This window comes from Schistocerca gregaria, chromosome 1 (assembly GCF_023897955.1).
Source record: "Schistocerca gregaria isolate iqSchGreg1 chromosome 1, iqSchGreg1.2, whole genome shotgun sequence".
In the NCBI taxonomy this organism is placed as follows: Eukaryota; Metazoa; Arthropoda; class Insecta; order Orthoptera; family Acrididae; genus Schistocerca; species Schistocerca gregaria.
The window spans coordinates 899,257,170-899,271,697 of NC_064920.1; the positions used below are offsets into that span (position 1 = coordinate 899,257,170).

At 37.9% G+C, this 14,528-nt stretch overlaps 1 protein-coding gene across 1 annotated transcript in view; it reads right to left on the reverse strand.

The window, feature by feature from the left end:
- The window catches only part of LOC126280670 (uncharacterized), a 283,317-nt gene that overhangs the window by 234,252 nt on the left and 34,537 nt on the right, over nucleotides 1-14,528 (reverse strand). The window contains exon 3 of the mRNA XM_049979787.1: nucleotides 11,059-11,129. Within this exon, the coding sequence (XP_049835744.1) occupies nucleotides 11,059-11,129 (71 nt within the window). The remainder of the gene's footprint in view (nucleotides 1-11,058; nucleotides 11,130-14,528) is intronic.

The window sequence follows — 14,528 nt, forward strand, 5'->3', positions numbered from 1 at the left end:
TTGGAGTGCCTATAAATCATTTATTGAGTTTCATACAAAATGTAAAGCAGTCGCATTGCTCCTCTACCCCTGCCATCTTGAAATTCGCAAACTGTGCGACACAATGTTCTACTCAATACAGCACTGAACAATAGCTAACAGACATGCAACAATGAACCATCCAGCAGTTACACATTAAATACATGTGTGTGCAGGATTGCCAACTGAATTTCTCTCCAACACATCATTGGCATGAACTTACAAATGTTACAAAATTTTTTGAAAAGATCTCATACACTGGCCCAGTACAGCACAGTACAACTCTGCCTGGCATAAAAATAGCTTGACTGTAAAACTTTTTTGCCTGGGAATTGCTGCTACTACTGAATCTAACATATTCCCTACTTCACATAACCACAAAAATAATCAGTTATTCAATTACATTATATTCCATACATCACAATCTATACCTGATGATTGTCTCTTCTGTACAAAAAACCACAGAAAATTAGGTCACGATGTTTTATTTATTGCACTGACAGTTCATGGCAATTGCATAGAGTCACCTTTTTCTGCACTTGCCACTTTCTTCAAATATGTTGGTACAGCTTCTTTTCTTTCTTCTTCTCACTGAGAGTATTGAAACATTCCACAATGTCCTTTGACATCAACACTTCACTACATCCAGTTTTTTAAATGGTTGTTTTCCTTTTTCATTGGTGAATCATTATTGGACTTTTTTTCTGTCTCCGTTGCAGTATATTCTGATGCAGTGCAGTTTTATACTACTTTTTGTAACATGTTACATCTGTTTCATCATCTTATTCTCTTGGCATTGGGTATTGTTTCTCATCACATCTAAGGCTTCCCCATGCTGCCCACAGTTCTTGAGATTTTCTTTACACTTTGCTTCATGCACTAATGGTTGTGTCTCCTGTTTGAACAAGTGAGAACCTACTCCAAAGCTGTTATTGTGATTCTAGTGACCTGGGCTGTGACCTTGGAAACTCTCTCTCTCTCTCTCTCTCTCTCTCTCTCTGTCTGTCTGTCTCCCTCTTCATTTCAGCTGTTTTTTTAATCTATCATTTTCCCTACCCTTTTCTATCTCAATGTTATCCAACCCATCAAGTACTTGGTGGTTTCTAGAGAAACTACTTTTTAACTTTTTTGTTATATTTTCAGTAAGTGCACAGTATTTTCCTTCATCTTTCCTATTCATGTTACTAAGAGCATCTGCACATCTGATTTGTCTTGGCCTGCCTCCCCCCTCCCCCCCCCCCCCCCCCAGTACTTGTCTGTATGGGTTCTTGTTCTATCTTATTTCCCTTATGTTGTAAGTCTTTTTGCCACAGTCATGATACTGGTTCACTACTGTTGTATCACTTCCCATGTCTCGCCCTTTAAATAATATTCTGTTAAATTTGTTTGTAATATTTCATGATTCCTGAATCTGAATCTCACTTTTTCTTGGCCATGATTACTTCTGTTCCTGGTCTGCATTACTCAAAATACCTTTCCGAACCTGTCTTTACATTTTCCTGTCAGACTTTCTACTTCATTCTTGTTACCCTGATTTTCACTTCACAACATAATACATCAGTTTATTTACCACCACGTTCAAAATACACTTCTACACAACAATGCTTACATCAACAACACTATATGCACATCACCATGCCCGGTACAGCTTTTGCAACTTACATGTTTTCCTACTTGAGAACATACACTACTGGCCATTAAAATTGCTACACCATGAAGATGATATGCTACAGATGTGAAATTTAACTGACGGGAAGAAGATGCTATGATATGCAAATGATTAGCTTTTCAGAGCATTCACAAAAGGTTGGCGGTGGTGGCGACACCTACAACATGCTGACATGAGGAAAGTTTCCAACCGATTTCTCATACACAAACAGCAGTTGACCGGTATTGCCGGGTGAAACGTTGTTGTCATGCCTTGTGTAAGGAGGAGAAATGCGTACAATCACGTTTCCAACTTGATAAGAGTTGGATTGTAACCTATCGCGATTGCGGTTTATCGTATCGCAACATTGCTGCTCACGTTGGTCAAGATCCAATGACTGTTAGCAGAATATGGAATTGGTGGGTTCAGGAGGGTAATACAGAACGCTGTGCTGATTCCCAATGGCCATGTATCACTAGCAGTTGAGATGACAGGCATCTTAACCACACGGCTGTAACAGATCGTGCAGCCACGTCTCGGTCCCTCAGTCAACAGATGGTGACATTTGCAAGACAACAACCATCTGCACGAACAGTTTGACGAAGTTTGCAGCAGCGTGGACTATCAGCTCAAAGACCATGGCTGTGGTTACCCTTGACGCATTATCGCAGACAGAAGTGCCTGCGATGGTGTACTCAATTATGAACCTGGGTGCACAAATGGGAAAACGTCATTTTTTCGGATGAATCCAGGTTCTGTTTACAGCATCACAAAGGTTGCATCTGTGTTTGGCGTCATTGCGGTGAATGCACATTGGAAGCATGTATTCATCATCGCCATACTGGCATATCACCTGGCGTGGTGGTATGGGGTGCCATTGGTTACACGTCTTGGTCACCTCTTGTTCACATTGAGAGCATTTTGAACAGTGGACGTTACATTTCAGATGTGTTATGACCCGTGGATCTACTCTTCATTCGATCTCTGCAAAACCCTACATTTCAGAAGGATAATGCATGACTGCATGTTGCAGGTCCTGCACGGGCCTTTCTGGGTTCAGAAAATGTTCGACTGATGCCCTGGCCAGCACATTCTCCAGATCTCTCACCAATTGAAAATGTCTGGTCAATGGTGGCCAAGCAACTGGCTCGTCACAATATGCCAGTTACTACTCTTGATGAACTGTGGTGTTGTGTTGAAGCTGTATGGGCAACTGTACCTGTACATGCCATCCAAGCTCTGTTTGACTCTATGAACAGGCCATTATTACGGACAGAGGTGGTTGTTCTGTGTACTTATTTCTCAGGATCTATGCACCCAAATTGTAATCACGTGTCAGTTCTAGTATAATATATTTGTCCAATGAATAACCATTTATCATCTGCATTTCTTCTTGGTGTAGCAATTTTAATGGCCAGTAGTGTAGTTTGCTGTAGAGCCTTTACTGATTTGTCATGATGCTGATGTCTCACACCACAGTTATCTGTCTTCTTTCCTGCACAATGATGATGATAACTGTTTCATTGCATGATGCTTCTGCTGCATATGTCATTAAGAGTGGCATTCACACATGCAGTACATTTGTTATTGTTGCCCTTCATTCTTCAGTTCATTTCATGAACATGACTATCAAATTGAAAAATTGTATTATGTCTTGGTATACCACTTGTAAGCCCTAAACTAAAATGACTGCATTCCTAAAGCTTTGGCAATCAGATCTTCACAGGAGAGGCTCACAACAGGTCACAATATCATAGAATAGAAAATAAGCTGCAACCCAAGTGTGTATGATGTGTCTGTAATTACCTATCACACAATTAATCAAAAATGATGGTACAGGTTCTTTGCATTAACATATGTTCCTTTTACATAGTTTATCCAGCTCCCAACAATAGAAACAAGCCTAAACATGCATCATTCATTCACACTGCTCACGTTCACAAATACCAATCCATTCACTCCAAAAAGAAACATATTGTCCAACTTTCAATTAATTAAACCTCTCAACACAACTATTAACCATTTTCTATTGTAGTTTCATATGATTCTGCCTTGAACTATTTCATTACATAACTCAACCAAATCCAAACCACTGCTGATGTTGCATGCTTGTTACTGACTAGCATTGTTGGCATGACATGACTATGCCCCTGTCCTCCAGGTATGGGATGAAACGAGAGTTCTAGAAGCTATGGTTCACCAGCTAGTGCATGCTACTAGGTGGCTCGCTGATAAGGATATTGGTCATGGTTTCCTTAGACCCCCTCCCTTAACTGCTTTGCAAAATTACAAATTGTGGCAAAAAATAACAGTTTGAAGCCTCTGAAATTCTGGTAAGCCTTTATTGTAAAACACTACAAAGAATTATTTACAGAAGAAAAGAAACACAAATTATAGCTGATCTTGTGAACCATCAGTTTGCAACACATAGAAATGTAGCAAAAAACATGTGAGGCAATACTTTCCCTTTGACTAATCTTAGAAGATACACTGCAGAAAGGTAATAATTACATTTATAGGAACTTTTAGATTTAGAGAATGCTTTTGAAAATGTTGTCTGGTACAGACTATTTGAAATTCTGAAGGTATACAGGATAAAATATGGACAGAAAAACATTATTTACACTTCTTATAGACGCTGGACTGCTACAATAACAATTTAAGGACACAAAAAGAGGGAGTAGTCAAGAAGGGAGTGGCCCACTGCTGTAGCCAGACCCTTGCATTATTCAATCTGTACACTGAGCAAATGATAGTGGAAACCAAAGATAAATTTGTAAAGGGAAATAAAGTTCTACTCATGCCAATGTTATTCTGTCAAAAATGGCAAAGACTTTAAAGATCAGTTGAACAGAATGGATAACGTCTTGAAAAAAGTTTATAAGAAGAATGTTAACAAAATAAACTTATGGGTAATGGGGTGAACTAAATTAAACCAAATGGTGCATGCAGGGCAGCATCAAACCATTTTTCAGACTGAAGATCACAACAATATCTAGTATTCATCACAAAAAAGTAGCAGTATCTACATTCGCTAATAATAAAGACATATTCCAATAAGACATTGCTACTTGCTATGCACTTAATAGGAATACTTAATTATTTGGTGTAGATAGAAAGAGTGGCTAGTAAGATGTTCTTTTTTTTTAAGTTTCATTTGAATATATAAATATGAGTATTCTTAATTTCTAGCTTTGTTGTGTGGGAGTTTGTTGAAGATCATCACACCACAACACTGAACTTCATTTGGACCCTATACAAAGATTAAAAATCTCACAGAAAGTATTTCTCTTTCTCATACTGTGGTTACATAAATTGCAATTCAAATGAAATGATTTGGACAGTACACATTAAATGTATCTTGCATCTAACTCACTTTCCAGCTGTTCTTAAAGTCCTGCTCTGATCAGATGATAAGGGTGGAAAGAAAGAACTAGTTATACTGCAATATTTTTCATACCTACTCAAAAATAACAAACAAGGAACACCATTTAAAGTGACAGATAGAGGCATAACACTACATTTAAAATTTGTAGCATTAAATGTATGACCCAAATCACAATTCATTCTAATTGTGTCTCAATTATATCTAAATATCACTTGTTACTTTGCAATGATTATAGGTGTTTCAAGTGTCACCCATGCCAAGGTCAGCAACAGTGCCATGTTTAGGATATATAGACCACTAGGGTGACTGAAATAAAGAATGCAGATGATAAGATTAAAACTGTGTGGAACTTTAACAAATAGGAGATGGAACAGCCAGTCAGTGTACAACATTCCATACCAATTAAACTAAATGACAATGTTGTGACTGATAATTCACAAGTTGCAAGTACTTTGAATGAACATTTTTTAAATGTAACAGCAAATATAGGATTAAATGGTTCAGTTAAAGAAGCAAGGGAATATATTAAAAATGTCATTCTATGAATCTTTGAACAACTACAAGTAGCACCAGCATCCTTCACTGAAATTAATACAATTATATAAATTCTGAAAACCAAAAGTCATATGAATCTGATCTTATTTCAAGCAGAATAATGAAAAGTTGTTCCCTAAATAAGTAATGTCCTTAGCATTACATGTAATACATCACTGACAGGGAATTTCCCTAGACAGGATAAAATATGTAGTCTTTAAATCACTTCATAAGAAAGGTGACAAGGCAGACTTAAACAATTATCATCCAGTTTTGTTAATGATGTCTTTTCCAAAATATTTGAAAAATTAATGTACTTAAGTAGCAACACATTCAAGTGGAAACAACTGACTTAGCACATCAAAGTTTGGATTCCAGAAGAGTTGCTCAAATGAGAATGCTATTTATACATTCAGTCATCAAATAGTACAAGCCATGATGTTTTGTAGATCGTGTTACTCTCTTAGAAAAACTCAAGTGTTTTGGAATTCATGGCTTTCTGCACAGCTGATTTGAATCATACTTAACAAACAGTACACATATGGCTATGCTGAATAATTCAGACACTGTGAGAAAGGCAGAAAATTTTAGAGATTGAGGAAGAAAATTACACAGGGAATCCTGCAGGATTCAATTTTGGATCCACTCCTATTGCTTACATATGTGAAGGACATCCAGGTTAACATTCAACAAGTACAACTGATGCTTTTTGCAGAGAATAATAGTGTTATAACAAATCCCATCTAGAGAAAGCGACAGAAGAGTTGGTAAATGATATTTTGAGAAGAGTTATTAAGCAGTACTCTGAAAATGGACTCCCTAAATATTGAAAACGTAATACACAAACAGAGTCATACCAACAATTAATGTAGTGCATGAGTAGGTGTCAGTAAACAGGGTAGAATGCTCCAAATTTTTGGGTGTACACATTGATGAAAACTTGAACTGGAATATCAATATTACTGAGCTTTTAAAACAATTTATATCAGCTATTTTTGCTCTTTGTATAATTGCTAACCTTGGAAACAAACATATAAACCTCCAAACATATTTTGCATATTTTCAGTCAATAATGTCTTACAGAATAATCTTGAGAGGTAACTTATCTGTTAGAAATGAAGTACTGGCTCCAAAAAACTGACAAGTAAGAATAATATGTGGTGATCCCACAGATCTCATAGAGGTACATCAAGGAGCTAGGCACTTAATTGCACCATTGCAATACATTCACAACTGAAGTTTGTCATAAATAATCCAACACAGTTTGGTGAAGAACATACTTACAACACTAAAGGGAAAAATGACCTTTATTACCAATTATTAAAGCAGTTGACAGCTACTGACCAGTAGCTCATAAAGAGTTCAATATGCAGCCTCAAAAAGTTTTGCTCATTTGCCCAATGATGTAACATGTCTGACAGGTACTAGAGCAAGTTTTAAATCTAACTTAAAATCATTTCTACATGGGAAAAATATATTGAAAACAAAGATTCCAAGACTTACCAAGCGGGAAAGCTCCGGTAGACAGGCACAATAAATAAAACACACACACAAAATTTCTAGCTTTCAACCGACAGTTGCTTCTTCAGGAAAGAGGGAAGGAGAGGGAAAGACGAAAGGATGTGGGTTTTAAGGGAGAGGGTAAGGAGTCATTCCAATCCTGGGAGTGGAAAGACTTACCTTAGGGGGAAAAAAGGACAGGTGTATACTCGCACACACACACATATCCATCCGCACATACACAGACACAAGCAGACATTTGTAAAGGCAAAGAGTTCAGGCTTTCCCTCTCCTTTGTCTTTCCCTCTCCTTCCCTCTTTCCTGAAGCAGCAACTGTCGGTTGTGATAGCTAGAAATTTTGTGTGTTTTATTTATTGTGCCTGTCTACCGGCACTTTCCCACTTGGTAAGTCTTGGAATCTTTGTTTTTAATATATTTTTCCCATGTGGAAATTTCTTTTTATTTTATTTACATCATTAAAATCATTTCTCCTGGACAACTCCTATTTATTCCACTGACGAATTTCTATTTAAAAACTGATCATGTATATGTAACCTGTAAACTGTAAACATATAACTAATTTACCTGTGATGCTGGCCCTACAACAACTAGCCTGAAAAAGAAAGTTTCAAATAATATTATTGGGTAATTCATTTGTGCCTTCACTTCACACTCACAAAGTTACTTGTAATACCTTTATAACTTAGTTATCTTAAAATATTTTCAGTCCAGAGCAAAACCAGGATTTCCAACAAAATGTTCAGAGAGGAATCTTGGACCTGTGATGACATTGTGAGTCAGTAAGCTGTCCATGATGCTGTGGATCTTAAGACATCTGCAACATCTCCTTAAACAATTCACATTATCTGAAAATGGTTTTCCCAAGCTTCAGAAGTTCAAGAAGCCAGGTCAGGTGACTGGAAGTAAACCATTCTGCAGTTACTGGTTTGCTCTGATGAGATGTGGAAATGAGATGGACATCAACTTTACCCAAAATCAAAGTCACTTTGGTCTACCAAAATAACATTAACCATTCTTTTAAAAGTATCAACTGAAGCACCATGCATCTGACCAGTTGCTACTGGGAATTTGTCTTGAGAGGGATGAGGGGTTTGTGAAATGAATACTGATTTTATATCCACTGTCCACAAAAAAATTATCTGAGTAACCCCATACAAAACAATTATATCTAGATCGTTAATGATTATAAGAGGCCCCCCCCAGAAATATTAAAACAAAAACATTTTTATTTTAAATTTTTGGGGTACAGGCCCCTATATTGTGTGGCCATCTGTGGGGCAGCCTAGGCTGCCAGCACATAGTTGCAGACCTGTTCAGTAATGGTAAACAATCTCAAATGGATATAGATATGGAAAGAATATCTTTAGCCAAGAAATTTTACTTTCTGAATCACAACTGTCTACATACTGAAGTATGGAAGACTACAGAAAATGATGGTAATTGTTGTGCAGCTAATAGAAATAAGCAAACTTTAAATCTAGGTAATCATATAATTTATAGTATGAGTAACTATTATGGTATGCTTTTAATTTCATTTTTAATGTACATGAATTCCCAATTTTTATGACTGTATCAAGGTTTTCTGAAATCATCTGCATCAGAATAGAGAAGTTTGTGCTGAATGTTTAATGCAAAAGAAAATTTTAATAGGGAGAGAATATTGAGAAATTAGGAATGTGCCAAGCAATTCGATAGCATGGAAGCAGGTTGTATGAAACAGAGTTTCCATTAAGACAAATAATATAAATTTCATTATCTTTTAAGAATGAATGATATTATGTTTATTTCATTAGTAATTAAATACTGTAGTTAAAAGCAATCATCACCACCCATAAAAGTTTTTAGTTTCAATGGAATTGGCTACTTCTCTGATTATATTAATCGGTTTTTGTTTCCCTTAAAGTACACATACATTTATATAAATATAAATACTAACTAACTGGCTACTTACTGTTGTAGTTGTAGGGTAGCATATTATAGTATAAACAGTGCAATCACAGAACGAGAATATTTACACATTGAATGGAATGAGTAATAAGGAATACTTTTTTTTGTTTCAAGAATTCTCAGATATCTGTTCTTGGGTATGGGCAGTCTCTTAATGACTATTTTTTATGAATAATGTACTAGCCTCTGAATGTTGGATAAGAATATCAAGTCTGCAATAGAATGATTTTTACTTCTTGCTTGCTACAAATGACATAAAACATTAAAATTACTGGTATGTTAGTCATGAATGGGGAGATCTATTTCCATACTTCTCTTTAAATGAGTATTTGCGATATACTCTTAATTGTACTGCTATATTGAATACTTGTGTAGATTTGTAACTCCAAATAATATTTGTCACAACAGATAAATACAATATATACAGACACAATGCTTGGACCACTCTGCCTGCATTGGCTTCATCAGGATGAAAACGAAAGTGAAAAAACAGTGCATACCCAAGTGTAATGAGAATCTTTTCTATAACACAAAAGGCATTTTTTTTCACAGTAACTGACAGTACAATGCTTAATCAGTACTTAGAAAGGTGTAAAAAATAACTGCTGAAGTAGAAACCATTTAGCTACGGAACAAAGAAGAGGGTTAAAAAATAATCACTGTCAGTGATCTGTGTTATTGGTGTAACTATTAGCTACAAGTCTATGAGGCATTGTTTCTGTAAATATAAATGATCAAGTACATTCTACTGTCATATTCTGCTTCAGTTACTGTAAACTGGGGTGAATAGGGACACAGGTGTGAACAGGGAGAGCAGTTCAGGAAAATGTTTTATGTGTTACTAACACAACGAAAAATCATTTGTCTGTAGTGAGATGTGATGTCCAAAACACCTTATGAGTTTGTTTCTCTGAAATACTTGGTTACTACCATCTTTTACATATTTCAGAAGTTGGCAGCCTTGTTCAAACTCATCATCTGTTTGTGTTGTTTTTGTTTTGGCAGTAAAACTTCAACTGTATGTGCTACATACTTTTCAGAATTTTTTTCAAAAGTTTTCAGCTAAATATTATCACTATACACAAGAGATATGCTCAGAGATTTATGATCCAATCATCTTTTTGTAGAAACTGTAATATATTTTCTCTTAAGCTGTAACTTTTTTTTAAACTTTCAGGCATGAATAGGGACAGCATGTTTAGGAAATATCAGCAGGATCCTAGACGTCATCACCACAAACATGTTACACAAGAGGAACTGGAAGTGCTATAGATGCACAGTTATGAAGAGAGAGAATACTCCACACCAACTCACAAACCAGAAGAACTTTCTGCTGATAGGATGATACATATTGAGGATTGGGTGAAAGTGAAATATGAGAACTAAAAGGGGGTCCAAAATATTTTATTGGTAGAATTACTGAAGTTGTGGTTGAAGGAAAAACATATGTAGCATCATTTTTGAGATAAAACTCCAAAGACATTAGTGTTTATGTTTTCCCAGTTGTAGAAGACATATCTATATCTACATCTACATCCATACTCTGCAAGCCACCTGATGGTGTGTGGCGGAGGGTACTTTGAGAACTTGATTCTATTCAAGTGATTCAAGTCATGAATAAACTGTTAATAAAATGAGGCAGACATATGTCTGAATGATGTTTTAATATTCCAAAGTATTTAAGGTTAATTGGTATTTTTAAAATCAATTTTTGTGTCTCTTTTGACTGGTGTTCCTGTTGCAATAAGGTTTTGTGAGTTATATTTATCACTGTCCCTATTTACCCCTGCCAAGGGGTATAATTGCTAATTACTACAAATGATATTAAGCAATACCAAATATACCTAGTTTTGAGGTTGAATGACTATACCATCTTCTACTTTAATGATTAAAAACTCATACTCAAATTGTATTTCTGGATTTATTATTTAAAAACCTGAAATTATGTCCCTTTTCACCCCAGTTTACGATACATGTTAAACGAAATGCAAATACACTGTACCTTATTTTATTAAGGTCCCCATCAGCTGCAGATAATGTCCTGTTATCTCTACTGCCAGACAGTTGTGGCTCCTGCAAAGAATAATTGATGTTGGGTTAACCCATAACTATAAACTTGACAGGTAATAAAAAAAGATAAACTTACGTACATGGAGCTACAGCACCTGCTCCATTCTCCGCCACTGCCTACCATCATGGTATGAAGGTCTGAGGATGGTCAAACTCTGACCAAAACTGGTTGCCATAGAAACAAATGTTTTTGCATTTAAATTGTTTGTGTTCATTTTTAAAATTATTATATCAACAGTACCCCATGGGGAAGAAACATAACCATATATTTGCAAATGCACAGTCCAAACAAAATTCTCTTCCAAAACATATAACATTCCAAAGAATTCTAAATATCCCTCACAACTCTTTTCTCAACAAAATTTTGGTAAATGAACTATGCTTTTGATCTGCTTTTACATGCAGAAATAACCACAAGATGCCCATAAAACAATGACCATCATCCACTTGTACTCCTGCTACACACTGATATAAAATATATATTTAAATAGATCTGTATTGCTTTTGGTTCTAGATAAAAGGTACTGATAAGATAAATATATTAATATAAATACCCAAAGGGACTGAAACAAATGTTTGAAGTTCTTCTGGTGAGATACAGTGTGTCTCATGAAAGGTGTGTGTGTGTGTGTGTGTGTGTGTGTGTGTGTGTGTGTGTGTGTGTGTGTGTGTGTGTGTGTGTGTGTGTGGTTTGAGGTTTTGGGGCACTAAACAGTATGGTCATCAGTGCCCAAACACATAGAAACAGGAACACATGTCGTGAAGGGACGAAGACAGACAGCGGACATGAAGAACGGCTAAAAGACACAGCAATGCTTTCTTTCAGATATCTACCTGAAATCGACTTGTCTTTCGTAGATAAAATCATAATTAAAGCTTGCTTAGCTTTTGTAATGGGATGCGAAATTAACGCATCACCCATCCACAAGGATCAGCTCAGTTTGCAAGTAGTGTGTGTGTGTGTGGTTTGAGGTTTTCGGGCGCTAAACAGCGTGGTCATCAGCGCCCAAATGCATAGAAACAGGAACACATGCGGTGAAGGGGCGAAGACAGACAGCAAACAAGGAGAACGCCTAAAAGACATAGGCCTGACACAGTTCCAAATCCTCACATACAGAGCAGAACAAGAGGAAAAGAAACACACTAAAAAAGGACAGGAAACACAAGGAAAAGAGAACAGAAATTGAAGTGAAACAAGTAGGTAATCGTGACTGGTGGACCTCTTACCTAAAACCTGGGTGAGCCAGTCACCCAGCAGCACATTAAAATCCTCTCCCTAAAATCCGAGGCAACAAATTGGACAGGACACAAAACCATAAGACCTTAACCACAGTTCTTACATCGTCTTGCAAAGTAGAGGGCAAATCCAGTGGCAAGGAAACTATCGCCCTCTGTAATAGTAGTAGTAGTAGAGGGGTTTTGGGTGCACGACAGCATGGTCTTCAGTCCCCATTCAGTAACATAGTGAGATGGGTGTCAAGAAAAATCCCAGAACAGAAATATAAAACGAAACAGAAAACATGGGTGACAATCATTGAAAAACATGTGGTCACCCACACCAAAGCGTGGGATGAAGCAGAGCGTCAGCAGTAAAACCTGGACAACACAGGAAGAAAATGATACAGGGAGCTAAAACAATGTAGCAGATGGAAGTTGCTGGCTGACCGCAAGGAAAAAAGGGGAGGAGTCAGCCACTCTGCAATACACTAAAACCTTGAGCCTAAAAGTTTACGCCAGAGTCCAGACACATCACAAAACTTAAAAAACCTAGACACACACATCTCATCATTAGCTAAAACAGAAGGCAGATCCCCAGCAACTTGTGCTTCTGCCCGTGCATCACGGTATAAAATGCAGTCTGTTAAAATGTGCCGGACAGAGATGTGCACACCACAAGCATCACAAAATGGAGGATCCTCCCGCCATAATAAAAAGCTATGTGTGAGAGGACAGTGCCCGATCCGAAGATGTGTGCTGGCCACCTCCTCCCGCCTGAGCAACCGGCAGGAGGAACGCCACAGCCAAATGGTTGACTTTATCAACTGCAGTTTATTGGCCATCACCGCCAGCCATTGGTCCTCCCACAACTCCATACACTTCCTGTGGAGTGCAGCGATGACTCACTGCAAGGGAATAGGACACTGGACCACATCCTGCTCTCTGCAGGCCTCCTTGGCAGCCCGATCGGCCTGTTCATTGACCCATATGCCGACATGACCAGGCACCCAGCAGAAGGATACTTCTGTACCCCGCCGTTGGAGCAAGTACAGTTGGTCATGTATCAGCTGGACCATCTCCTCAGTTGGGTACAGATTCTGCAAAAGGCACTAAGACAATCGGAGCAGAGAAGAAATCGATCGCCCCGAACACGATTCATCTGCTCCAGTGCCTTCAGGATCGCGTGGAGCTCCGCTGTGAAAATGGTATATTCAGCAGGGAGGTGAATCCGGGTAACTTGATCAGGGAACACTACAGAACAGCCAAGGAAATTCTCCTGTTTGGAGCCATCAATGTAAACGACAGTGAAACCGTGATGCACATCTAAAATGTTAAAAACAGAGATTGGAATGTAAAATCTGGTGTGTGATTTTTCTCAAAATTAGTCAAATATAAAATAAGGAGCCAAAGTGGAGATCTGCTCCAACCGCAATGCAAAACATGAAGACCAGCCATAGACATCGCAGCGAGGCAATCCTGTGCGCGAATCCTATAGGGCTGCGTCGCATGTTGCCGGTTATGAAATAACTGTGCCAGAGGAGGCTGAGCAATGGTATGGTATGCAGGGGTGTATGGTGTGGAAAAAGTTTCATACGCCTGGCACACTGTAAGTAGCCGTCGCCGCATATGAAGTGGCGGTTCACCAGCCTCTGCACAGAGGCTCGGTTTGGGGCTAGTTCAGAATGCCCCAGTGGCCAACCAAAGCCCTTCATGGTGCACAACGTCCAACATCTTTAAGTAAGAAGGCCTCGCAGACCCATACACCGTGCACCCTTAATCAAGCTGAGATCGCACAAACGCCCTGTAAAACTGGAGCAGACAAGTCCTGTCAGCTCCCCATGTACTGTGGCTAAGACATTTTAAAATACTTAAAGCCTTAGGTGACCGCCATTTCAGGTCTTTAAGATGAGGTAACCACATGAGCTTCGAGTCAAAAATGAGCCCCAGAAACCTCACCGTGTCTTTAAAAGTAAGAATAATGTCCCTCATCCGCAACTCAGGAAAGGTTAAAATCGAACAAGAATGGTTAAAAAGAACACATACAGACTTCTCGGTGGAAAACTTAAAACCACTCTTCCGTGCCCAGTCATCCAAATGCCTAATCGTAAGTTGCAATTGACGAGTTGTCATTGCAAGGCTTGAAGAAGAGCAAAACAAAGAGAAATCATCCACAAACAAAGAACA